Below are 24,989 nucleotides of genomic sequence, written 5' to 3'. Positions count from 1 at the left end.
GTGGAAGCAGGCCATTTGGCCTATCAAGTCTATAATGACCCTCCAAACAGCATCCAACCCAGACCCAATCACCTACCTTATCCCTGTAACACTGCATTTCCCATGGATAATCCACCTAGCCTGCACATCCCTGATCACTATGGGCAATTTAGCATGGCCATTTCAACCAATCTGCATATCTTTGGACTGTGGGAGGAAACGAGAGCACCTGGAAGCAACTCACACAGACCCATGCAAATCCACCTAAGGGTGGAATCGAGAGTTCGTGGATCTGTGAGGCAGCCATGCTAACCACTGAACCATCATGCCACCCAAAGACTTGGATGCCAGAGAATATTAAAAAACTGGCATAAAAGCTGAGAAGATATAAAAGGAATATTGCAAAGCACATAAAACCTTGGACAAAGCAAAAAAGTATTTACAATTACAAAGGGGTTATGTTGGTGGAGAGTTAATGTCAAGTTTTGTAGCTTGCTGGCTTGAATTTTGTCATTTCAAACTTTTTTGTTGTAATATGAATGCCCAGCAAACATAACCACCTTTATAGCAGAAAAGAGAATGTTTAGTCATATATGGAAAGGGGGTTTTGTGGATTCCCCAACTTAAGCAATAAGAGATTGGCACTTAACTTCTGGATACAAGCACCCCAGATTATCTCTCCAGACTGCTTACTGTGAGTGGAGTGGGAATTGTGCACTTTGTTACTCAGAGTTGGACATGTCTCTCTGAGTCAGTCACGCCTAGGTGAAGGAAGTGAGTCATCTTAAGACTTCTAAAAATGTTTTTAAAATTAGGAACAATGTCCCTTCCTCACTTCTTACCCTACATTATATGAGGTGGATTAGCCATGGGTAATGCAGGATTACAGGGATAGGACAGGGAGTGGGTCTGGGTTGGATACTCTTGGGAGGGTCAGTGTGGATTTGATGGGTTGAATGGCCTGCTTCCACACTGTAGGGATTCTATGGTTAAGATTAGAGTTCAGGCAGCTGATCAAAATATACTACACAGGAGCTTTCTTAAATACAGAGAAAATAGCGCCAGCCAGGGAACAAGCAGTTAAACAAAAGTAAAAATGCAAGACAAATGAAGTGGTTTGAATCCCAACATCAACACATGGGTTAGAATTGCAGCTACAGGGTGCTGGGTCCGAGTCCCAGAAGATAATGGTAAATTGAACCAGATTATATGTTGGCACCATCACAGCAGAAAAAGAACTTGGGAAGAAGAAAGAGTTGAGTGCTACTGTGCCATGTCTTCCTGGCACTGGAATAACTGACCAATGTGAGGATAGGAACGTTAATAATGTTCAGGGTTGAACAAGTAAGCTGAAATGAAACTGAGGCCATGACACCAAGGAATGTTAAAACAAATGCAAGAAGAAATGAAATGCTTAAGAGAGCTTCTGTCGATAGCTATGTGAGATAAATGCTGTTTGTGGAGAAAGATTCGAGAGCATGAAAGAAGTTATTATAACAAGAAAATAACTACTAGATCTCCTAATGCTCATAAGGGTACAGCTGGCTGGACCAGCAGAATTTAACCCCTCCCAACTTGGCACTCCACTAGTGTCACTCCTGGCTACTTATCCTTACTAGGTCACCATTATGCAAGGCTTACTTTCTTGAATGTCGTTTGCTTTGCTTTCGTTCCCTTTCTTTCTTTTCTCCTTCATTTTTCTCTCTACACATCAACCTCAGATATCACTACATCACCTTTGTCATTAACACCACATTTTCCTTTACTCTTGCTACTTCTTGGGAAATATCTTTATCATAGGTATTATTCCAGGAATCTCCCCATTAGTGGAAGCGCTTACTCACAGTATGTACTGACTTTGAAACTAAAGTGAGCTGTTTCAGCTGAGAATACGCAAGTGCCTGAGTTAGTGTGTGTGATATGACTCACTCACAAGAACAAACAGACTGGTGTTCTACAAACTTAGTATTAACCAGTGATCATGAGGTGGCAGCCAAGAATATGTAACCACCTTAGATTGCAAGTAATGACATGGCTAAGTTGATGATACAACATTGGCCACAAACAGCCTTAGTGGTTATTATTTTCCACACAAGTACTTTGTACTTAAAAATGATACACATGACATTGCAGTTACAGAAAAAGTTCTTCATGTAACAGCCCTGATTTTGTGTCCACAATTATCCACTTTGGCGCTCTTGATTCTGAGGAAGGAATGTAGAAAGTGGTGGACTGAACCCTGGGGTGCAGCATAGCAAAACTGAAATTCATAAGCATTGTCAGATATTGGCTCCTGAATACAAAATCTAACAATTTCTCTAGGTTCCCCTCTAGGAGGTGGGTGTTGCTAGCTAAGCCAGCATTTATTACCCATTCCTAATTGCCAAAGGGCAGTTAAGAGTCAACCACGTTACTGTGGGTCGGAAGTTATATGTAGGCCAGACCAGGTAAGGATGGCAGATTCCCTCCCTAAAGGGTGTGAGTGAACGAGATGGGTTTTTCCAACAACTGGTAATGGTTTCATGATTTTTGTTAGACTCTTAATTCAGTTTTTTATTGAATTCAAATTGCATCATCTATCATTCATTATTTGAATATTTACAGAGAGTTGCATCTATAGGAACAAACATTGGGTTAAAAAAAACACAACATGAAACAGTTTCCTGGCTGGCCACCTGGAGGAGTTTATGGCTATCCTGTGTAGTGCCTTTGAGAATGATGTGACAACTTAGCAGATCATTCAGGCATGTGCCAACTTCAGCAGGTCTAGTTAGACCTAATTCCTCAGGCCATTGCTGTTGGTAGGAGAAAGTGAGGTCTGCAGATGCTGGAGATCAGAATCGAGTTTGTTGCTGGAAAATCACAGCAGGTCAGGCAGCATCCAAGGAGCAGGAGAATCGACATTTCGGGCCGGAATGTAAATATTCAAATAGTGAATGATAGATGATGCAATTTGAATTCAATAAAAAGCTGAATTAACGTCTTAACCACTCCCAAAGTTCTAAATCTCCGTCCACTCACTTTCACTTCTCCCTGCGCCAAAGTAAAAAAGTATCATACCAACACAACTATTTATTTTCCTAAAATCCATTTTCCAATTGTCTCTACTCTGTGTGTACACTACTCAAGCTCCCTTACACAAGAGAATAAAAAGAAACATTTTTACTCATAGCCGCTAAGACTCTGGAACACCAAGAAGGTCACACCTGTGCCCTGCTCAGCACTGAATTGAGGTGACAGCCTGTGTCCATGAAAAAGCCCTGGAACTGCAGAAGCAGGACTCAAAACTTCTTATTGGGAGATTGTAGCTTCTGGTGGATGTTTGTAAATCCTCTCCCCTGTTCCATAGATTTTTGCCAATCCCCAAAGCATAACCTCTTTTTTATTGTCCCTATCCTTACATTTTGCAATGTAACTGGCAACAGTGTAATCCAATGATTGGCCCCATATAACCTAGTGCTATTATTAATACACTTTGTTGTAAAACAGCACACAGTGCAAAACAATGCTAACATTGCCCCCATGCCTGGCCTTTGCCTTTGCACAGGATAAGATAAAAGCAGAAAGTGCTGGAGAAATTAATCAGATCTGGCAGCATTTTGGAAAGAGAAACAGAATTTAATGTTTCAAATCCAGTATGACTCTTCTTCAAGAAATGCCAGACTTGCTGAGTTTCTCCAGCATTCTCAGCTTTTATTTCAGCTTTTTAGCATCTACAGTATTTTGCTTCAAAGATTCTAATTCCAAGCCTTCCCTGTGTGTGCAGTCACAGTGATGTTACCATGCTCAGAATCGCCAGAGACCCTTGATACTTAGGAGAGATGGAAAGGCAGATATCTACATGAATGTCAGAAAAGTAAAAAATGTGCTAATAATAGCAGGGATTTCAACTTTCACAATATTAACGGGATAGACAAGGTGTGTGACATTGGATTCTTAAAGCTCTCCTGGATACATTTTAAGTAAGGAAGTAGAAAGTCTGAGGAGAGGGAGCAGTGCTGAACCTAATTTACAGAAACAAAGCAGGGCAAGTGGTAAAACTGCCACCAATAACCCCTTACCCCTTGAATCCCCATATGTCTAAAACCTATTGCTTTTAATCTTGAATGTAGCAACTGGAGAGTGTCATCAGGAGCAGAGAATTCCAAAATATGCAATTCTCTAAAGAAATTTATCACATTTTCCCCAACTAAACGGCTGTTCCCTCACCAAAAAATTGTGAAATCTCAATCTATACTGATGTGGAAGTGCAGGTGTTGGACTGGGGTCAACCAAGTTAAAAATCACACAACACCAAGTTATAGTCAGGTAGCTAGTGGATGAAGGAGCAATGCTCCAAAAGTTTGTACTTCCAAATAAATCTGTTGGACTATAACCTGGTGTTGTGTGATTTTTAACTATATCAAAGGAGCAACAGCTTCTTGGCATTGATCTTGTCAAGTCCTCTCAAAAACATCACACACTTCAATTAGATTGCCTTTCATTCTTTTAAACTTTGGAGGAGAGAAGCACAATCTACACAATCTTATAGGCAGCATTCTCATCTAAGGAATCAGTTCAGTGAATCTTCATTCCATCCTTTCTAAGGAAATTATGTTCTTCCTTCAATAAGAGACCAAAACTATACAAGTACTCTGGATTTATTCTGAACAAAGTCTCATTCAAGAGCAACAAGATTTACCCTTATACTCCAATCATTTACAAATAACAAACCAAAAGCCTTCCTAATTGATTACTGGATTTCCATATTAATTTCCTGTGACTTGTGTGCGAAGACCCCAAAATGCCTCTGACAATTAACACTTACTAGATTCTCATCTAATTAAAAATTCCTTTTGTATTCTTCCAACAAAAGTGAGAAGATCCTGATTTTGAACCTCACCACATCACTGCTAAATGCAATATGAAATTCAGTCTTAGAAACAATCTTCCCTAGAGAAACCTTAACTGTGGAATTATTTAGTGACTTCCACATTCCTGATGAAGGGATTATGCCCGAAATGGTGACTCTCCTGCTCCTTGGATGCTGCCTGATCTGCTGTGCTTTTCCAGCACCACACGTTTCGACTCTGACTCTCCAGCACCTGCAGTTCTCACTTTCTCCTCCTCATGGTTGCAAAAGGTGCAATGATCGGTGAAAGTTCCCACTTTTAATCTTATGTTGGAGGGAAGATCATTGGTAAAACAGTTGAAGTTAATTGGGCTGGGACACTACTGTGAGAAACTTCTGCAGTGATGTCCTGGAGCTGAGATGACTGACCTCCAATAAAGATAACCATCCTTCCCTCTGCTAGGTATGACTCCAACCTGTGAAGATTTTGCCTCCTAATTTCCAGAAATTTTTGTTTTGGTAGGGCTCCTTGACGTTACAAACAGTCAAATGCGGTCCTAATGTCAAGGGCAATCTCACCTCACTTCTGGAATTCAGCCCTTCTGTCCATGTTTGAACCAAGGCTGCACTGAGGTCAGGATCTGAGGGGGCCCTAATGGAACTCAAACTGAGTGTCAGTTATTGCTAAGCAAATGCTGCTTAATAGCAATGTTGTGACACCTTTCACCATCTTATTGATGAGAGAGAATAAACTGGTGGGGTATTAATTGGTTGGGATGAATTTGTTGCGCTTTTAGATTGTAGAACATACTTAGGCAATTTGTTACATTGCCAGGAAGATACCAGTGTTGGAACCAGAATGGAACAGCTTGGCTAGGAGTGCTGCAAGTTCTGCAGCATAAATCTTCAGAACTGTTGCTGGAATGCTTTTGCCTCCAACTGTTTCTTTATATCAGATGGAGTGAATTATATCGAGACAAAACTGACACCTGTGATGATGGGGATCCTTGAACAGCTTAGTTCTGATTCATTAGTTGTGGAATTACTTAGCTTTGTCACTTCTTGGTTAAGCTGTTGGCCTTTATTTCAAAGGGAATGGTGTACAAAGGTAAGGAAGTTTTACTAAAACTATCAAAGACACTAGTTCAGATGACAGCTGGAATTCTGTGGACAGTTTCAGGTCCCATTTCAAAGATATATTGGCTTTGGAATCATTCCAGAGAATGTTCGCCAGGTTGATTCTGGGTTTGGAGGGAATTTTCTGAGAGGAGAGGCTGAGTCGGTTGAGTTTGTAGTCTTTGCAGTTTAAAGAACTGAGAGGTGACCTTAATGAACCATACAAGTACATCAGGGCCTGACAGTATAAATGTGGAAAGGTTGGATCTGTTCTAGGAGAGTCTAGGGCCAGAGGGCATAATCTCAGAGGAAGATGGTGCCCATTTAAGATGGGGAGGAATTGCTTCTCTCAGAGGGTTGTGAATCTATGGAATTCTTTACCATAAAGGGCTGTAGATGCTGTGTATTAAGTATATGCAAGGCTGAGATAGACAGATGGTTAATCAGTAAGGGAATCAAGGGTTATGGGGAAAACAATAACATTTATCAGACCAGCCATGATTTTATTGAATGGCAGAGCAGACTGAATGGCACACCTCTGCACCTACATCTTACTGTCTAATTGTAAAGCCAATTTTATTTAGCTTCATTATAAAATTAGAAAGTATTTTTCAATAAAGGCTATATTTTTACACTGCATGGATTACTAATTGCTAGTTATTCCACTATTTTCCAAGCCATGAGGTAGTCTTCATCTCTGGTATTCTGTTCTGTACAAGGTGCAGCACTCCACATTAGGGCAACATATTGTTTGCTGTAAATTTGCATATTTTCCAGAAACAAGTGTCTTTGTGAATCTTTCTAATGAAGTTAACATTTAAAGATACAATGTTAACTTCTTTTGAAATTGGAATTCTTACCTGCCTTTTTGAAGTCCCAAATTCAGGCTAGTCACTTCGCTTAAATGAGATGTGGAGGTGCCAGTGTTGGACTGGAGTGGTCAAAGTTAAAAATGACACAACACTGAGTCATAGTCCAACAGGCTTATTTGGAACTACAAGCTTTCGGAATGCTGTTCCTTTGTCTACTAGCTACTTGATGAAGGAGCAGTACTTTGAAAGCTTATATTTTCCAAATATAAGCTGTGTGATTTTTAACTTGGTCTTAAATATGAGAAATTCAAAAGTTTGAATCTACTTAGCAAAAAACGTAAGGGCAAATGTTGGTTATTGTTTCAGTGGAAGGCTTTGCCCATTTTGCCAACCAGGACTTGTTGAATTAACATTTTGTTTGTAAGCTTTACAAAAATAAAAGAGTGAGTTTAAAACTCTAATGAAGAGACATAACAGAGTCAAAAAATTAATTCTGTTTTTCTCTTCACAGATTCTGCCAGACCTGCAAAGTACTTTTTGTTTTAATTTTAAATTTCCAGAATCCACAGTTTTTAAAATTTCATTTGAGGATTTAAATTATCTCTGCTGGGCAAGGAGTAAGTGAAAGAGTAATGCAGTTGACTGTTAGCCTGGTAAACCTGCCCCAGCCCTACATCAAGATTGCCCTTAGTCCACGAACTTACCTTGCTGCTGGTTCAAAAACAATGAGATGAAAACTGTTTACAGTTTGGCAATTAGGCCCATCCCTCAAAACGAGCGATAATCCTCATTGCCACTATCAGATAGTTTCCACTATCAGCTAGTTTCCACTATCAGCTAGTTTCCTCTATCAGCTGATGGTTGAAATCTACCTGACCAGTATTAAAAAAGCTGCAAGGAAATGGTCATTCTACTCCTTCCAATAATCTGATGTCCCATATCATTCCCAAAACTTTAACCTTACACTGCTGTTGCTCATTCAATCACAAACTGATTATTTATCATATTTGCAGTGGACAGGCTCACTAGTGAACTCTGGCCCTTGGGTCAGGCATATGACAACTTGGAGTACCATACCATACTCATTTTTTTGCTTTTGTGCTATTAATTTGTCCATTCAATGGTACAATGCAGCAGATATCAGAAAGGACATGGCTACAAGTGGAGTTGATTGAGACCTCAAGATTCCAGTCATCAGAAAGTTCATGAAAGAAGGCACAACACAAATGCAGGAAAATGGGATTTTGATAAGTGTGATCAGATAGCTAAAGCTATGTAAATCTGAGGGATGGGGACAATAGATGTTGGCCAGCCATCGATGATTACATCCCAAAATCTAGTTTAAAAAACCAATGGGCCAAGGTCATAATTTTTTATTTAAATGTAACTGAGCAAAAATATTTACTTTTTTTTCATGTTTCTAAGTCTGTGAAATGTTTGTAATGTGCACCTGCATGATGTAAACCTAAAGCCACAATTTCAAGGGCAAAACTGAATTTGGAGAAGAAATGAGGTGTTTTAGATGGACAAACAGCCAAGGCAGCACTCAGATACAATGATGCTCCTCTGGAATGAATACTTAGTACAGTGAGGAACAAGAGGAACTTAAGGTTGCAAAAATAAAACAGCAGTTGTCACTAAGAATGCATGGTTTGAACTGACTGAGGAGCTGAATGTTGTGCTTTGGTCTTGAATACTGTTCAGGAAGTGGTTTAATTACATAACTGAGTAAGAGAAAGTAAATGCATTGTTGATTCATCTACATCTGTGGTGTAAATCCTCCACTCTTTCACTCAGTTTAGCCAAGCAATATTCCTCACATCCATCAGCACCCACCTGCCACTTATTATGAACTTCCTCACTATGTAACTCCCATTAAGTTTGGGAGGATGGCAAAGTGAACAATCTATTTTATGCAATGTTTAGTGACATTCTACAGGGATCAGTGTTGGGTCCCTTATTGTTTGTGATAATCAAAAATGATGCATATGAGAATGTGGGGGGTGGGGGCGAATGATAAGTAAATTTGTACATGACACAAATATTGGCCAAGTAGTTGACAGTAGTTGAAGGTCTTAGATTACAGGGAGATAGAGAGAGGTTGGTCAGATGGGCAGATCAGTGGCAGATTGGATTTAAATCTGAAAAGTGTGAGGCGATGCATTTTGGAAGAAGCAGCAAGACAAAGGAGTATTCAATGAATAGCAGGTGGTTTCGCAGGAATTTGAGGAAAAATGTTTTCACGCAGAGGTTGGTTGGAGTCTGCAATACACCGCCTGAAGGGTAGCTGAGGCGGGTAACCTCACTATCTTTAAAAAGTACTTGGATGAGCACCTGCAATGTCATAACATATAAGGCTATGGGCCTACTGCAGGAAAGTTGGACTAGCATAGGTAATAGAGCATTTTTGTCAGCACAGACTTGTTGGGCTGAAGGCCTCTTCTGTGTTGTATGATTCTATGATCTCATTTGTGACCCTAACAACTTGTGCTGCTTACATAAGTGGATGTGGTGGTCATGGAGATAGGTAGCATGTCTTTATCTGTGTCAGCTGGGATGGGGAAACCAGAATCTTACAGATGATTGCTGGCAGGATGAATAATATGTCCCACAAAGATTGACTTTTCTTATCACTTACTGTATTATGAGTAGACAGATTATAATGATTATCAAGATCACAACTTAGTTTCATCCATTTCATATTACTTTATTTTGTCTTCTAGAGCTTTATGATGCTTGGGTAACTGGTGAAGGTAGAATTATGAATAAATGTAAACCATATTTTGTGGGCAATGCAGCATGACAGGTTGATATAGACAGTGCCATCGACATCACTACCTGATTGCAATGGAAGAGATGGACAAAAACAGTCTCTCTATCAGGTTAGGAATATTAATGCTGGGACATTATGCAGGGACCATAGCCATACGAAACTGTGCAAAGTTCTGGTGAGCACTTTTTGACTACAGCACTTCCCACTTACTTTTTAAGAAATGCTTAATACTTTGGCTATAAAAACAGATTAGAGGTTCAAATTCTCTGCTAAGTAACCCATGTTCTGACTCCTGAAAGCCTCTCCACTGGGCACAAATCAGTAGTGTGACAGCATATATTTCACTTGCCAGGTGAATGTAGCAGCACACAAGAGGTTGTAACTACAAGGGCAAAGTAGTATGCTTGACTGGCACCTATCAACACACTTAAATCTTAAACATACATCCGCTCCACACCAGTGCACAATGGAAGCCTTATGTACCATCTACAAAATGCAAGGTAGTAACTCAGCAAGGTTTACTTCAGTAACTCTCATAACTTTGTCACTTAGAAGGACAGCGCAGTGGGCGCACATAGGAACATCACCACCTCCAAGCCCCTGCTAGGAAACATGCCATCTTGGCTGGCAGATATACCACAGTTCCTTCACCGTTGCTGGATAAAAATCTGGAACTCATTCCTTAACAACACTGTGGGTCTAATTGAATGACTGGACATCAGTAGCTCACAAAGGCAGTTCACTACCATCTTCTCAACAGCAATTGGGAGGGATAATGAATGCTGCAATATGTCATACGAATAAATAAAAACAAAACTTGGTGTTCCTCAAAAATTTTCACAGTGGGCAGTATCAGGAAGCAAAATCCAATTCTAATGATTGCCTTCAATTGGTTCATTTTGATGTGGAATCCCTGAGAACCCTGAATGTCTGAGAATATTCAGGATTGGAAAATAAAGAAAAGATGGCTTTTTGCAGGTACAAAAGAAGCAAATAAATGGAGGGCCTTGTGGAGTGCAGAAAGTGCAAGGGGAACTTAAGAAAGCAATGTGAAGAGCAAAGAAGGGCTATAAAAAAACACTAGCAGGTAAAAGTAGGGAAAACTTCAAGATATTTAACAAGAATATGAAGGTGAGAACAATAATGGGGGAAAAGAGTAGAGCCAATAAGGACAAAGGGGGCAATCTCTGTGTTGAACCGGAGGATACTAGCAGGATGTCAATGTGTAATTCACATCTGTCCTCACTAAGAAAGGAAGACGTAGATTGAGAATTCGGAAAGTGGGACTCAGAGCAGATTGACTTAGGAAGTGCGCAGTTGTTGAAGATTTTGGCAGGCTTGAGGTGGACAAATTCCCAGGTCCTGATGAGTTGTATCTCAAGCTGCTACGGAAGGCATGGAAGGAAAGAATAGGGACTTTGAAATTTTAATTCCTCTCTGTCCACAGGTGAGATGCAAGAGGACAATTAATGTGGTTCCAATTTTTGCGAAGGATTGTAGTGATATACCAGGGAATTACAGATGAGTGAGACTCACATCAGGGGTAGGGAAACTAATGGAGTAAATTCTGAAGAAGAGAATTAATTTTCACTTGGAGAGGCAAGGTTTGATGAGGGATAGGGAGCATAGTTTTGAGGGAGGTCATTACTAATAAATTTGATTGAATCTTTCGAGGTGACCAGGTGTGCAGTCATGATTTGGTGATGCCGGTGTTGGACTGGGGTGTACAAAGTTAAAAATCACGCAACACCAGGTTGTAGTCCAATGGGCTTAATTGGAAGCACACTAACTTTCGGAGCGAGAGCTGGTGCAGATGAGAGTGGTGCAGTTGATTTAGTTTATATGGATTTCAGCAAAGCCTTTAAATTGGTCCCACATGGGATCCAGGATAATTGGCTTCATGGCAACAAACAGAGGGTGATGGGAGAAGGCTGTTTGTGAGTGATGGGCGGTGTCCAGAGGAGTAGCACAAGTATCAGTGCTGTTTCCCTTATTGTTTATAGTTTATGTAAAAAATATAGATGAGGGGGGATGATAGCAAGTTTATGGGTGATGTGAAGATTAGCCTGATGGTTATTAATGAGAAAGAAAGTCAGGGTATAGGAGAATATTGATGGGTTGGTCAGCTAGGGACATCCGTGGCAGATGGTATTTAACTCTGAAAAGTGTAAGGTGATAGACCCTGGAATAAGTAACAAGACAAGAGAGTACTCAATGAATGGCAGGACACCAGGAAGCTCAGAGGAACAAAGGGATCTTGATGTGTTTGTCCACAGATCCATGAAAGAAGCAGGGCAGGTTAATAGAGTAGTTAAGAAAGCATATGGAACACCAGCCTTTATCAGTTGTGGCAGAGATGATAAGAACAGGGAAGTTATGTTGGAACTGTACAAAACTTTGTTTTGACTACAGGTGGAGTAAAATATAGGTATACAGTTAAGTTGTACACCACAGCTCTGGAAGTAAATATTTAGATACAGGCAAATCCCGGATGGTGCGCAGGTTCCATTCTCGAGTCCATTTGCAAGTTGGTTTGTATGCAAGTTGGAACACAGTGCAAGACGATATAAAATAACTATTACTAAGTATGAGTCAATATCTGTATTTTGGATCTTTAGAATTAGTATTACTATCAATAAACTGCTGTATTAGATTATGTTCATAAACATGAATATATGCAAGTCGGACATTCATAAATTGGTGATCCCATGTATTCTGGGTATACTTGTTAATACAAAGTGCAATTTATTGCATGAACTGGTATTGATCCTCTTTCAGTTTTGACTGGCGGTGTTTACCAATTCCATTGCTATTTCCTCAACATTGTTTAAATGTCATCTTTGAAAGTTGCCAGACAATAGTTATACTAAAATGAGCAGTTACTTACTGATAACTAAAGTTTACATTAGTTCAAATTAAATAACAAAACAAAAACATACATTCACTCACATAAACATCTTAATCTCATTTGGAACAAAAGAACGTGCTGGAGAAACTCAAGTTTAGCAGCATCTATAGATAAAGGGCGACTGGACTCGAAACATTCAATATGTTTTCTCTCTGCAGATGCTGCCAGACTTGCTGAGTTTCTCCAGCATATTCTGCTTTTGTTTTAGATCTTCAGTGTCTGCAGTTATTTCGTTTTATGATACATTCATTAGGGGTGACAAACAGATTTTTTTCAGGATAACCCTGCATTATATTTGGCTGCGTAAATGAATAACGCCACCAGTAGAGGGCACAGTGACTGTATACACATGGAAAGAAATAGCTTTGCAGTCAAACTCCTGAGTGTTCTCCTTGATGCCTCAACTGCTACTATACTCTCTGCCCTCTTCCCTAGCCATGCAGCAAAGGGTACATGCCAGCCAACAATATGTGTGTGTGTGAGAGGTAGAGAAGCATTGGGAATTGGGGCAGTGGCGGCCAGCTACAGGGTTTTGTGGTGAGAGGAGTGGTCAGCAGCCAGAAAGCTGTTACACAGAAGTGTGATAATAATGCAGTCATTTGCATTGGTGGCTGTCAGCCATGTTAGCAGTGACAAATCACACTGTTTTGTCATTTGGTAAACAATGGCAGACTCTGGATGCCCAAGATTTCTTTTGCAGCAACTGTCCAACTTTTGTTTCCCAATGATTTTGGGTGTTTGCAAATTAGACACAGGAGTCAGAAAAATCCAGGTTTCACCTGAGTTCAGGCTTGGTTCTCAGTCTGAATTAAGACTGTATTATTGATAGAAGCCAGGTTGATGACACGAGTAAAAGTTCTGTATATAGAAAGTTCAGATTGGAAGGGAGGCAAAGACAGAGCAAAAGCTAATATAGAAGGGAATCCTAAAATCTAAAGGAACATAAATAGTAAATGGGTATAAAAGGAGGTGTGGACCAAAAACAAAGAGACCTAACATGGAGGCTGAGGGCATTGCTGAGGAAGTAAATAGTACTTTCCATCTGTCTTCACCAAAAGAAGAAAGAGGCCACCAAAGTCATAGTGAAAGAGGAGATCAGTGATATACTGAAAAGAGTGAAGAGAATTAAGCAAGTTATGATAAGCCTTCTTCCTCAGTGATTGGTTCACTTCAACTGAAACATTGTGTCCAAATCTTTTTTTAAATTTATTCATGGGATGAGGGCATCACTGGCTAGGCCAGCACTCACTGGCCATTCCTAAGTGCCCAGAGGGCACTTAAGAGACCACCACATTAGTGTGGGTTTGGAGTCACATGTAGGCCAGATCAAGTAAGAATGGCAGTTTCCTTTCCTAAGAGGCATTAGTGAACCAAATGGGTTTTTCCTGACAATTGACAATGGCTTCATGGTCATCGTTAGACTTTTAATTTTACATTTTTTATTGAACTCAAATTCCACCATCTTCTATGGCAGGTTTTGAACCCAGGTCCCCAGAACATTACCTGGGTTTCTGAATTAACAGTCCAGTGATAATAACACTAGGCTATTGCTTCCTCCTAAATTCTGGCATTGTACTCTGGGAATGACGTGAAAGCTTTAAAAAGGATGCTTATGAGAATAGTTCTAGGATGAGATTTCAGTTACTTGGATAGCTTATAGGAGCTAGGACTGTTCTCCTTAAAAGGAAAGCATGAGGGGAAGTTTTATAGAGATATTCAAAGTTTTCCTGGGGTTAGGTGCAACAGGTAGGGAGATATTGTTGGAGATCCAGAGGGCATTGGTTTAAGGCGACTGACTTAAGAACGGGAAGTGACTTTTTTTTATTCACCCAGAGTGGTGGGAATCTGGAATGCACTGTCTGGGAAGATAGCAGAGGCGGGAAAACTCATAAACCTTTAAAAGATGCGTGGATGGGGACCTGAAATGTAATATTTATGGCTATGGGCTGTATGACTCTATGATTCTAAATGCATAATATGATCAAACAGAGTCAGCTTGGTGTCATGAAGAATAACCTTGCCTGAAAAATTTCCTAGAAATCTTTGAACAATTAACAAGTAGAATAAATAAAAGTGAAGCAGTGTATATTGTATATTAGGATTTCCAGAACGGGTTTGAATAAATACCACACATTAGGCTACTTAACAAAATAAGAACCTATGGTGTTGGAAGTAGCATTGGGGGTACATTGAAGGTAGTTGCAGGTAGCGTTGGCTACTTAATGGAAAGCAGAGAGTTGGGATGGCAACCTGTAGTGTGCCACATAGTTCAGTGGTGGGGTCACAATTATTTACAATAAATATAATGACTTGCATGAGAAATGAGAAGGTACTATAACCAAGTTTGCAGATGGCACTAAAATAGGTGGAAAGGCAAGTGGTGAAATGATACAATAGGTCTAGAGAGGGATACAAATAAATGAGTTGCCAAAAGAACTTGTCAGATTGAACATAGTTTGGAGAAATATCAGACTATGCACTTTGGCAAGAAGAATGGTTCGCTAATGTCCTTCAAATCTACCATCCTCACCCGATTTGGCCTGCATACGACTACACAGCCACAGCCATGTGGTTGACTCTCAACTGTCCTCTGAAATGGCCGAGCAAGCCACTCATTGAATCAATCGTTATGATGTCTCAATGAAAGAATGAAACTGGATGGACCACCTGACATCAACCTAGTCACTGGAAATGACAATGACAAAAACAACCCCATTGACCCTGCAAAGTCTTTCTTAATAACATCTAGGGGCTAGTGGTAGGATTGACTCACAAACTAGCCAAGCAATAGGCTGACATAGTCATACTCACGGAATCATACCTTAGACAAAGTCCCAAACACCACCATTGCCATCCATGTGTGTGTCCTGTCCCATGGGCAGGGCAGACCCAGCTCAGGTGGTGACACTGTACACAGTCAGGAGAGATTTGTCCTTGGGAGTCCTCAACATTGACTTTGAAGCCCATGAGGTCTCATGGCTTCAGTTTAAATATGGGCAGGGAAACTTCCTGCCGATTATCACGTATCATCCTCCCTCAACTGATGAATCATTATTCCTCCATGTTGAACATCACTTGGAAGAAGCACTGAGGGCTGCAAAGGCACAAAATGTGCTGTAGGTGTGGGATTTCAATGACCACCATCAAACGTGGCTCAGCAGCATCAATACTGGTCAAGTTGGTTAGGTCCTAAAGGACACAGCTGCTCGACTGTGTCTGTAACAGGTGGTTCGGAAATCAACAAGAGGAAAACATATTTGACCTCATCCTTACCAACTACTGGCTGCAGATGCATCTATCCATGATGATATCAGCAAGAATAACCACTGCACTGTCTGTGGGGAGACAAAATCCAGTCTTCACATTGACAACATTCTTCATCAAGTTGTGTAGTAGTATCACTGTGTGAAATGGGACAGATTTCGAACAGATCTAACAACTCAAGACTGGGCATCTATGAGACACTGTGGGCCATCAACAACAGCAATACTATGCTCCAACAGATCCTGTAAGGTGATGGCCTGGCAAATCTTTCACTCAATCATTATATCAAGCCAGGGGATCAACCCTGGTTCAATAGAGGGTGCAGGAAGGCATGCCAGAAGCAGCACCAGGCATGCCTAAAAATGAGGTATCAATTTGGTGAAGCTACAAAACAACTGCTTGCACGCATAAGAGATAGAGCTAAGCGATCCCACAACCAATGGATCAGATCTAAGCTCTGCAGTCCTGTCACACCCAATCATGAATGGTGGTGGACAATTAAAACAACACACTGAAGAAGGAGGATCTATAAATATCCCCATCTTCAATGATGGAAGAGCCCAATATTTTAATCTTCAGCCAGAAAGTACTGAGTCAATGATCTATTTTGGCATCCTACAGTGGTTAACAATATCACAGATGCCAGTGTTTAGCCAAGTCAATTCACTCCACGTGATATCAAGAAACTGACAGTGGCACTGGATACTGCAAAGGTGATGGGCTCTGTCAATATTCCAACAATAGCACTGAAGACTTACACTTCAGAATTTGCCACTCTGCTAGCCAAGCTCTTCCAGTGCAGTTACAACACTGACATATACCCAACAATGTGGAAAATTGCCCAAGTATGTCTTGTATGCTAAAAGCAGGACAAATCCAACCCAGCCAATTACTGCATCGTCAGTTTCCTCTCGATCACCAGTAAAGTGATGGAAGGTGTCATCAACAGTACTGTGAAGTAGCACCTGAGCTATCAAGCAGCACCAGTTTGGGTTCCACCAGGACTCCTCAGCTCCTGACCTCATTTGATTCAACATAGACTAAAATATTTAATACTACAAGTCTGGTGAGAGTGACAGCAGTTAACTTCGAGGCCGTATTTGACTGAATGTACCATCAAGGACCCTGAGCAAAACTAGTATCTGTGAGTATCAGGAGGCGAAATCGCTGGGGAAGTCACTCTTGGCACAAGTGAAGATGGTTATAGTTATTGAAGGTCAGTCATCCAGTTTGAAGGCATCTCTGCAGGAATTTCTCAGGGTAGTGTCCTTAGCGCAAACATTTTCAGCTACTTTGCCAATGGCCTTCTCTCCACCTTAAGGTCAGAAGTGGGAATGTTTGCCGATAATTGCACAACATGCAGCACCATTTGTGACTCGCCAGATACAAATCAACAAAATCTCAACCATATTCAGGGTTGGGGCAACAAGCGGTAAGTAACGTTTGTGCCACACAAATACCAGACAATGACCATCTCCAATAGGGAACAATCTATCCATCTCCCCTGACAGTCAATGGTTACATCATCACTGAATCCCCCACTATCAACATCTTGGGGGTTACCACTGACAAGAAACTCAATTGGATTTGCCACATAAATACAATGACCACAAGGATAGGACAAAGGATAGGAATACTCACCTTTTGACTCACAAGTCTGTCCACCATCTGCAAGGCACAAGTCAGGAGCGACAGAATACTCCTAACTTGCTTGAATGGGTGAAGCATCAGTAACACTTAAGAAGCCTGACATCATCCAAGACAAAGTAGTCTGCTTGATCCTTGCCACGTCCACAAGCATCCACTCCATCCACCATCATTGCTCAGTAGCAGAGTGTGTAATATCTATAAAATATCTGTCTGCAGAAATTCACCAAAGATCCAAAGACTATACCCTCTAAACCCATGACCGTTTTCATCTAGAACGTTAGGTACAGCAGATACATGATGACATCACCACCTGCAATTCCTCTCCAAGCCACTTAACATGCTGACTTAGAAATATATCGCTGTTCATTCACTGCTGCTGGGTCAAAGTCTCTAAGGGCATGTGGGTCTACTCAGAGTACATTGACTGCAGCAATCAAGAAAGCAGCTCACTACTACCTTCCCAAGGTCTACTAGGGACAGGCAATTAATGCTGGTCAGCCAGCGACTGGAATGGAGAAAAACTGCAGAAAGATATAGAACTGATGGATTTAGGAGTCCTTGTTCATGAACTGCAAAAAGCTGGCAAACGAGTTGTGTGTAATTGGGAAGGCAAATGGAATGTTGGCCTTTATTTCCAAAGGAAAGCAATGGAGTATAGAAGCAGTACGGTTTTGTTAAAACTTTACAAGTCATTAGTCTGACCACAGATGGAAGACTATGAAGAGTTTTAGGCCCCTGGTCTAAGAAAAGATATATTGGCACTGAAGGTAGTCAGAGAAGATCCATTGGATTGGCACTATGAAACATTAACTCTGCTCTGTCTCCACAAATGCTGTCAGACCTGCTAGTGTTTTCCAGTAATCTCTGATTATGTGTGTGTTTCGAGCAACCTCTGATCCGTTATGCTAAAATGAGAACTAATGCTTTTCTCACAATCATCTCACAAAATGGACCATCAGCATTTGAAGTGCCTGATTTCATCACATGACAAACTGAAACTGGACGAATTACTTAAATGTACAATGTAGGGTTTATAGCTCACTCACTGTCTGACCTCCAAAAGAAATGCAGGATTCCTGGCTGAATAGGTAGTCTGCCTCCTCCATTTCTGTCTCCAAGTTACTAGCTGGAAAGATTGCTTTTTGTTTAAAAATAAATCCTATCTTTGACTTAATCATAAAGGAGTTTTCTGGGGTTTATTTCGAAGTCTGAAACTCAGAAAAAACAGTTTGGGTCACACATCCTGGTCAACTTCAACAAGGGACGGGAAGAAAAGGGAAAATCTTACATTAAATGCTACATTGCTGGCTTGAACTTAAGAGGGAAAAGGCAATCATAATTTAAATTCACTTCCATTCCTCCTTTGTCCATGATAGCATCATTCCATGATTCTACAAAATAAAATTACAAGATTTCTCAGCAGCAAAGATGGAAACTGATATAGTTCCTACCTTCTCTAGTTTGACTGATGGAGCTCTGCCAAAACGATGTCCGACAGGACTGAATCCGCCTAACAAAAAGATAACACTGAAATGAGTTATGACCTTTGGCGAAGACAACAAAAGGTCCTTCATAAGTTCTCCCCGTTAAATGGTGCTTTTCACTAAAACATATTCCAAACTCAAATGTCTTGGTTAAAAAAACACTTGAATACAAATCTTGAATCTACTGTGGCACCTTAGGTTACAGCAGTGAGAAATAAACACAGTACAGGATAGATGATATTATTTTTCCATAACATTAACTCAATGCTGCAGCAATGTCTGATTTAGTTCTTAAAATAACAGTACTCATCAAAATTTTAGCGCACTAGGCATTTTTTCACTACACATTTGAGAGTGCTACAAGCATTTTTACCAGAACTTAAAGAAAATGCAAAGTGTACAAATTAAGGACAACTTTCTTGTCAATGGACGACAATGTTAATGGAAACATTATTTTTATCAGCTTAAGTTTTAATTGCAGAATCTCTTGTTCCCTCTTGCTTATTCAGTGATTGATTAGTATGCACAATTTTGATTCAGATTAGATAAATATTGGTCCACTCCTGAAGTCTTTAGCATCACAGATTAATTACAAATAATAGGAATATAGGAATGGAAATAGACCATTCAGTCCATCGAGCCTTCCCGGCCATTCAAAATCATCATAACTGATTGTACTCTTCAGTGCTTTTTACTTGCCCCATCTCTATAAGCCTGCATGCCATTGGAATCTGAAATTTATCAATCGTCACCTTCAATGTATTCAAAGACTTGCTTCCACAGCCCTGTGTACAGAATGCCAAAGATTCATAATCCCGAGTAAAAAAGTTTCTTCTCATCTCGGAACAAGATGGCAATACTCTCATTCTAAATTCTGCCCATAATTCTGATTTTGATTTGATTTGCTGTAGTCACATGTATCTAAGTACAATGAAAAGTTTTGTTTTGTAAGCAATACAGGGATATCATCTTAAAAAAGGACATACTGATCATAGGGTGCTTAGATAGAGTGAGGCATTCAAGGTTATGGCATAACAGGAGGTGCACAAAGCAAGATCAATATTGGCAAGATTAACATTATTCCTAACAAGGGGAAACATCCTTCCAACATTTACTTTGCCTATCCTCTTAAGTATTTTGTAAGTTTCAATTAGACCACATCTTACTCTTCAAAACTCCAAAGACCACAGACCCATTTTGCCCAATCTATCTTCTGAAGACAGTCCTGCCATTCCAGAAACAAGTCTGCAAAACCTTCACTCCACTGCCTCCATGGCAATAATATCTTTTCTGAGACAAGAAAGTCAAACTTAGACACCGTACTCCAGGTGCTGTCCAACCAAGTCCGTATCCTGTACAATTGAAGCAAGACTGAACTACTCCTGTATATAAGACCTCTTGCAAGAAAGGCCAATTTTCCATTAGCCTTACTAATATGTTGCTGCATCTGCTTGGTAGCCTTCTGTGACTTATTGACAAGTGCATCTCAGTCATTTTGCACCTCTACATATTCCAATCTCGTCATTCACAAAATATTCTGCACATCCATTCCTCCTATCAAAGTGGATGACCCCGCATATTTCCACATTATATTGCATGTGCCATTGTCTTCCCTATGAACATCCTGTCATTCACAGATGTTTTACATCTTCCTCACAACACACATTCCCTCCCAGCATTTACATTCGCAAATTTGAAAATATTACATTTGACCTCCAAATCTCCACCTCCAAAACCACTGATCTATATTGTGAACAATGGTGTCCAAGGACATACCCTTGTGGTATCTGACTAGTCACATCCTGCCAATGTGAAAACAACTAATTTATTCCTACTTCCTGTTTCCTGTTAGCCAATCATTAATCCATATCGCCTGTCCCATGTGCTTTTCTATCAAATGCTTTCTAAAAATCTAAGTAAATGATGTAAGTAGTTGTAAGTAGTATTCAGTAATATCAAGAAGCAATAAAAGCATGTATGCTATAATGGTTAAAGGGTTTGACAATTATCAGAAAGATGTTGTGAAACTTGAAATCAGAAAAGATTTACAAGGATGTTGCCAGGGTTGGAGGATTTGAGCTACAGGGAGAGGCTGAACAGGCTGGGGCTGTTTTCCCTGGAGCATCAGAGGCTGAGGGTGACCTTATAGAGGTTTACAAAATTATGAGGGGCATGGATAGGTTAAATAGGCAAAGTCTTTTCCCTGGGGTTGGGGAGTCCAGAACTAGAGGGCATAGGTTTAGGGTGAGAGGGGAAAGATATAAAAGAGACCTAAGGGGCAACTTTTTCACGCAGAGGGTGGTACGTGTATGGAATGAGCTGCCAGAGAAATTGGTGGAGGCTGGTACAATTGCAATATTTAAAAGGCATTTGGATGGGTAGATGAATAGGAAGGGTTTGAAGGGATATGGGCTGGGTGCTATGTACTAAAGTACATGCTCAGCGCCCATTAAAAGTCAACAAAGTAAGCAGTAGTCATTTGCTGGTTCATTTTTTTTAGATTAGATTACTTTTTTAGATCAGATTATTTGAAGTGTGGAAACAGGCCCTTCGGCCCAACAAGTCCACACCGACCTGCTGAAGCGCAACCCACCCAGATCCATTCCCCTACCCCTAACACTACAGGCAATTTAGCATGGCCAATTCACCTAACCTGCACATTTATTTTTTGGACTGTGGGAGGAAACCGGAGCACCTGGAGGAAACCCACGCAGATACGGGGAGAATGTGCAAATTCCAGACAGTCAGTTGCCTGAGGTGGGAATTGAACCTGGGTCTCTGGCGCTGTGAAGCAGCAGTGCTAACCACTGTGCCACCGTGCTGCCCCATTTCGCAGGGCAATGCCTGCACCATTCAGTCAGCTGCCTGTTTTGGAATTTAAACTGAGCCTCACAATTAACTATTAGTCACCATTGGCTGGTGCATTATCCATGACAATGTCACTACCAGTTGGTTCCACTTACCACCAGTCATCAGTGTTCTCTTTTTTAGCATGAATGTTGTTTTCCCAGCACGATCATATTCTTGCAAATTGTCATAGATTCAGAGAGGTATACAGCAGTGACACAGACCCTTTAGTCCAACTCGTCCATGCCGACCAGATATCCTAAATAAATCTAGTCCCATTTGCCAGCATTTGGCCCATATCCCTCTAAACACTTCCTATTCATGTACCCATCCAGATGCCTTTTAAATGCTGTAATTGTACTAGCCTCCACCATTTCCTCTGGCAGCTCATTCCATGCACGCATCACCATCTGAGTGAAAACATTGCCCCTTAGATTCCTTTTAAATCTTTCCCCTCTCACTTTAAATCTATTCTCTCTAGTTTTGGACTCCCCCACCTCAGAGAAAAGATCTTGTCTATTTACTCTGTCTATGCCACTTATGATTTTTAAAATCTCGATAAGATCACCCCTTCACCTCCGATGCTTCAGGGAAAGTACCCTCAGCCTATTCAGCCTCTCTATTACTCAAACCATGCAACCCTGGCTACATCCTTGTAAATGTTTTCTGAACCCTTTCAAGTTTCACAACATCGTTCCTACAGCATGGAGACCAGAATTACATGCAGTATTCCAATAATGACGAAATGAATGTCCTGTAGAGCCGCCACCACTCATGTTCATGGGATGTGGATGTCCCTGCCTGTGCCAGCACAAATTGCCCACCTTACATGTGTAGGAAGTTCCAGGATTTTCACCCAGTGACAATGAGGACGGCAATATGGTTACAGTTCAGAATGATGAGTGGTTGTGGGTAGAGGAAGTACTAAGGAGATTCGGTCAATTTTTGCAGTCCAGCTTCTAGATGGTATACACTGTTATCACTGAATATTTGTGGTTGAAGGACCGAATGTTTGCAGATGTGATGCTTATTAAGCAGGTTGCTTTGTTTTGTAAGGTGGCAAATATCTTGACTGTTATTGGAGTTGCAGTCCTCCAGGCAAGTGGAAAATATTCCATCACATTCTTGATTTGTGTTTTTTAGACAGTAGGCTTTTAGGAGTCAGGAGATGTTATAGTCGCTGCTGCATCCCTAGCTTCTGACTTGTTCTTTTAGCTACAGTATTTATACAGCTAGCCCAGTTTAGTTTCTGGTCAATGGAAACCCCTAGGATATTGTTAGAGGCAAATTCAATTATAGTAATCCACTGAATGTCAAGGTTAGATTCTCTCTTGCTGTCTGATCATTGCCTGGCATTTATGTGGTATGCATGTTATTTCCCATTTGTCAACGCAAATCTGGATATTATTTGTTGTATTTGAACATGGGCTGCTTCTTTATCTGAGGAGCAACAAATGATGCTGAACATTGTTTCCCGAGGATTGCACATCTGTATTTCTGATCTTGTGATAGAAGGGTGGTCATTGACGAAGCAGCCCGAAAGCAGTTAGGCCTAGGACTGTAGCATGAGATGTCTCACAGGTAAGGTGACTGATTGTTAACAACCGCAACCACCTACTGTTGTGCCAGATATGATTCCAATCATCAGAGATGTTTTCCCTCAATTCTCATGGACTCCAGTTTTGCTAGAGTGCCTTGATGGCACATTCTATCAAATGCAGCCATAATGTCAATGGCAGTCACTTGCTCCTCACCTGTAGAATTCAGCTGTTTTGTTCATTTATACCAAGGCTGTCATGAGGTTAGTAGCTGAGTGGCTTTGGCAGAAACCAAGCTGGACATCTGTGAACAAGTTATTATTAAGCAGAGCAAAGAATAGAGCTCTGTGTACTAACATATGCAACTTTCAGTACATGTAAATCTGTTACACTGCAAGCACAAAATAATAGTCCTAAATTAATCATCAGCATAATTCTTCATACTTTAAGAGCTTTTTTTAACAAACGTCGTCCAATTGTGGATTCACATCAAATGTTAATTAGTTCACACCACATTATCTGTCTGCCATTACTAATTGATACATTCACTATGATAATACCACAACCAATCAGAATTCACCTGCCAAAAAATCAACACTCTGTTCAGACATAGAATGATCATTTTTTTTCTCTTCACATTGGTATTCTTGCGAATTGTCCTGATGAGTGCAAGGTGAAAAGCTTCAACACAATGAGTCGTTCTTTCAACAATACTGAAGTCTGTCCAACCAACGACTATAGAGGAACCTCGATTATCCGAATATCAATTATTCAAATATCAGATTGTCCAAAAGAGATCTTGAGGTCCCGATAGAAACATTACGTCAAAGAGCTATTTCAACTCTGATCGCGTCTTTTGTTTACAGGTACCATGCGTCGGAGGCTGAGGGGTGACCTTATAGAGGTTTACAAAATTATGAGGGGCATGGATAGGATAAATAGACAAAGTCTTTTCCCTGGGGTTGGGGAGTCCAGAACTAGAGGGCATAGGTTTAGGGTGAGAGGGGAAATACATAAAAGAGACCTAAATGGCAAATTTTTCACGCAGAGGGTGGTACGTGTCTGGAATGAGCTGCCAGAGGATGTGGTGGAGGCTGGTACAATTGCAACAGCTAAGAGGCATTTGGATGGGTATATGAATAGGAAGGGCTTGGATGGATGTGGGCCGGGTGCTGGCAGGTGGGACTAGATTGGGTTGGGATATCTGGTCGGCATGGACGGGTTGGACCGAAGGGTCTGTTTCAATGCTGTACATTTCTATGACTCTATGCTGTCAGATGGGTAATTACTAATCTAGTACAACATTTTGACAAAGGGACAACAAAACTAGTACTATTTTTCCTTTCATGTGGTGTTAATTCACCATGTGCAGGCCCAAATTTCAAAATTACAGAATGGAAGATAGAAGTTTTAATGGCAAAAAAGCAATATATTTATATAAACTTCAGTTGGCTTGACAGTGACCGACAAAGTAATAGCTTAATATCAATATTGAGATTACATTTGAAAACGTTGTGTTCGTGATGTAGTCAGGCTACTTCAATTTTACTGCAACCTTGTAACATTTCTAAATAGCTACTCAAATTTCTAAAACAGAAATACAATACAATAGAAGTATTAATGCAACACAATGCTAACACAGTACAACATTAAGAGGAACTATTCTGTAAATAAACATTTGCCATTAAAAGGTTTATCTCAGTGGAGCAGAGCTTCTTTTTGCTTTGTTCCTTCTTTTTCTCCTCTAGTCTTTTCTCGTCTTTATTTTATTTGACTTACCTCTTGAT

At 40.5% G+C, this 24,989-nt stretch overlaps 1 protein-coding gene across 4 annotated transcripts in view; it reads right to left on the bottom strand.

Moving 5' to 3' along the window:
- Nucleotides 1-24,989, bottom strand: part of ahi1 (Abelson helper integration site 1) — a 259,803-nt gene that overhangs the window by 45,819 nt on the left and 188,995 nt on the right. For all 4 annotated transcript variants that reach the window (XR_006311028.2, XM_043686138.2, XM_087981977.1 and 1 more), the window contains one exon: nucleotides 18,785-18,843. Coding sequence is in view for 3 of the 4 variants with exons in the window: in XM_043686138.2 (XP_043542073.2) it covers nucleotides 18,785-18,843 (59 nt within the window). In the remaining variant the exon portion in view is untranslated. The remainder of the gene's footprint in view (nucleotides 1-18,784; nucleotides 18,844-24,989) is intronic.

Source organism: Chiloscyllium plagiosum, unplaced genomic scaffold (assembly GCF_037043375.1).
Source record: "Chiloscyllium plagiosum isolate Xiang-an unplaced genomic scaffold, Cpla_swu_hap1 HiC_scaffold_3, whole genome shotgun sequence".
Lineage (NCBI taxonomy): Eukaryota > Metazoa > Chordata > Chondrichthyes > Orectolobiformes > Hemiscylliidae > Chiloscyllium > Chiloscyllium plagiosum.
This window is presented reverse-complemented; position numbering and strand designations above follow the sequence as displayed.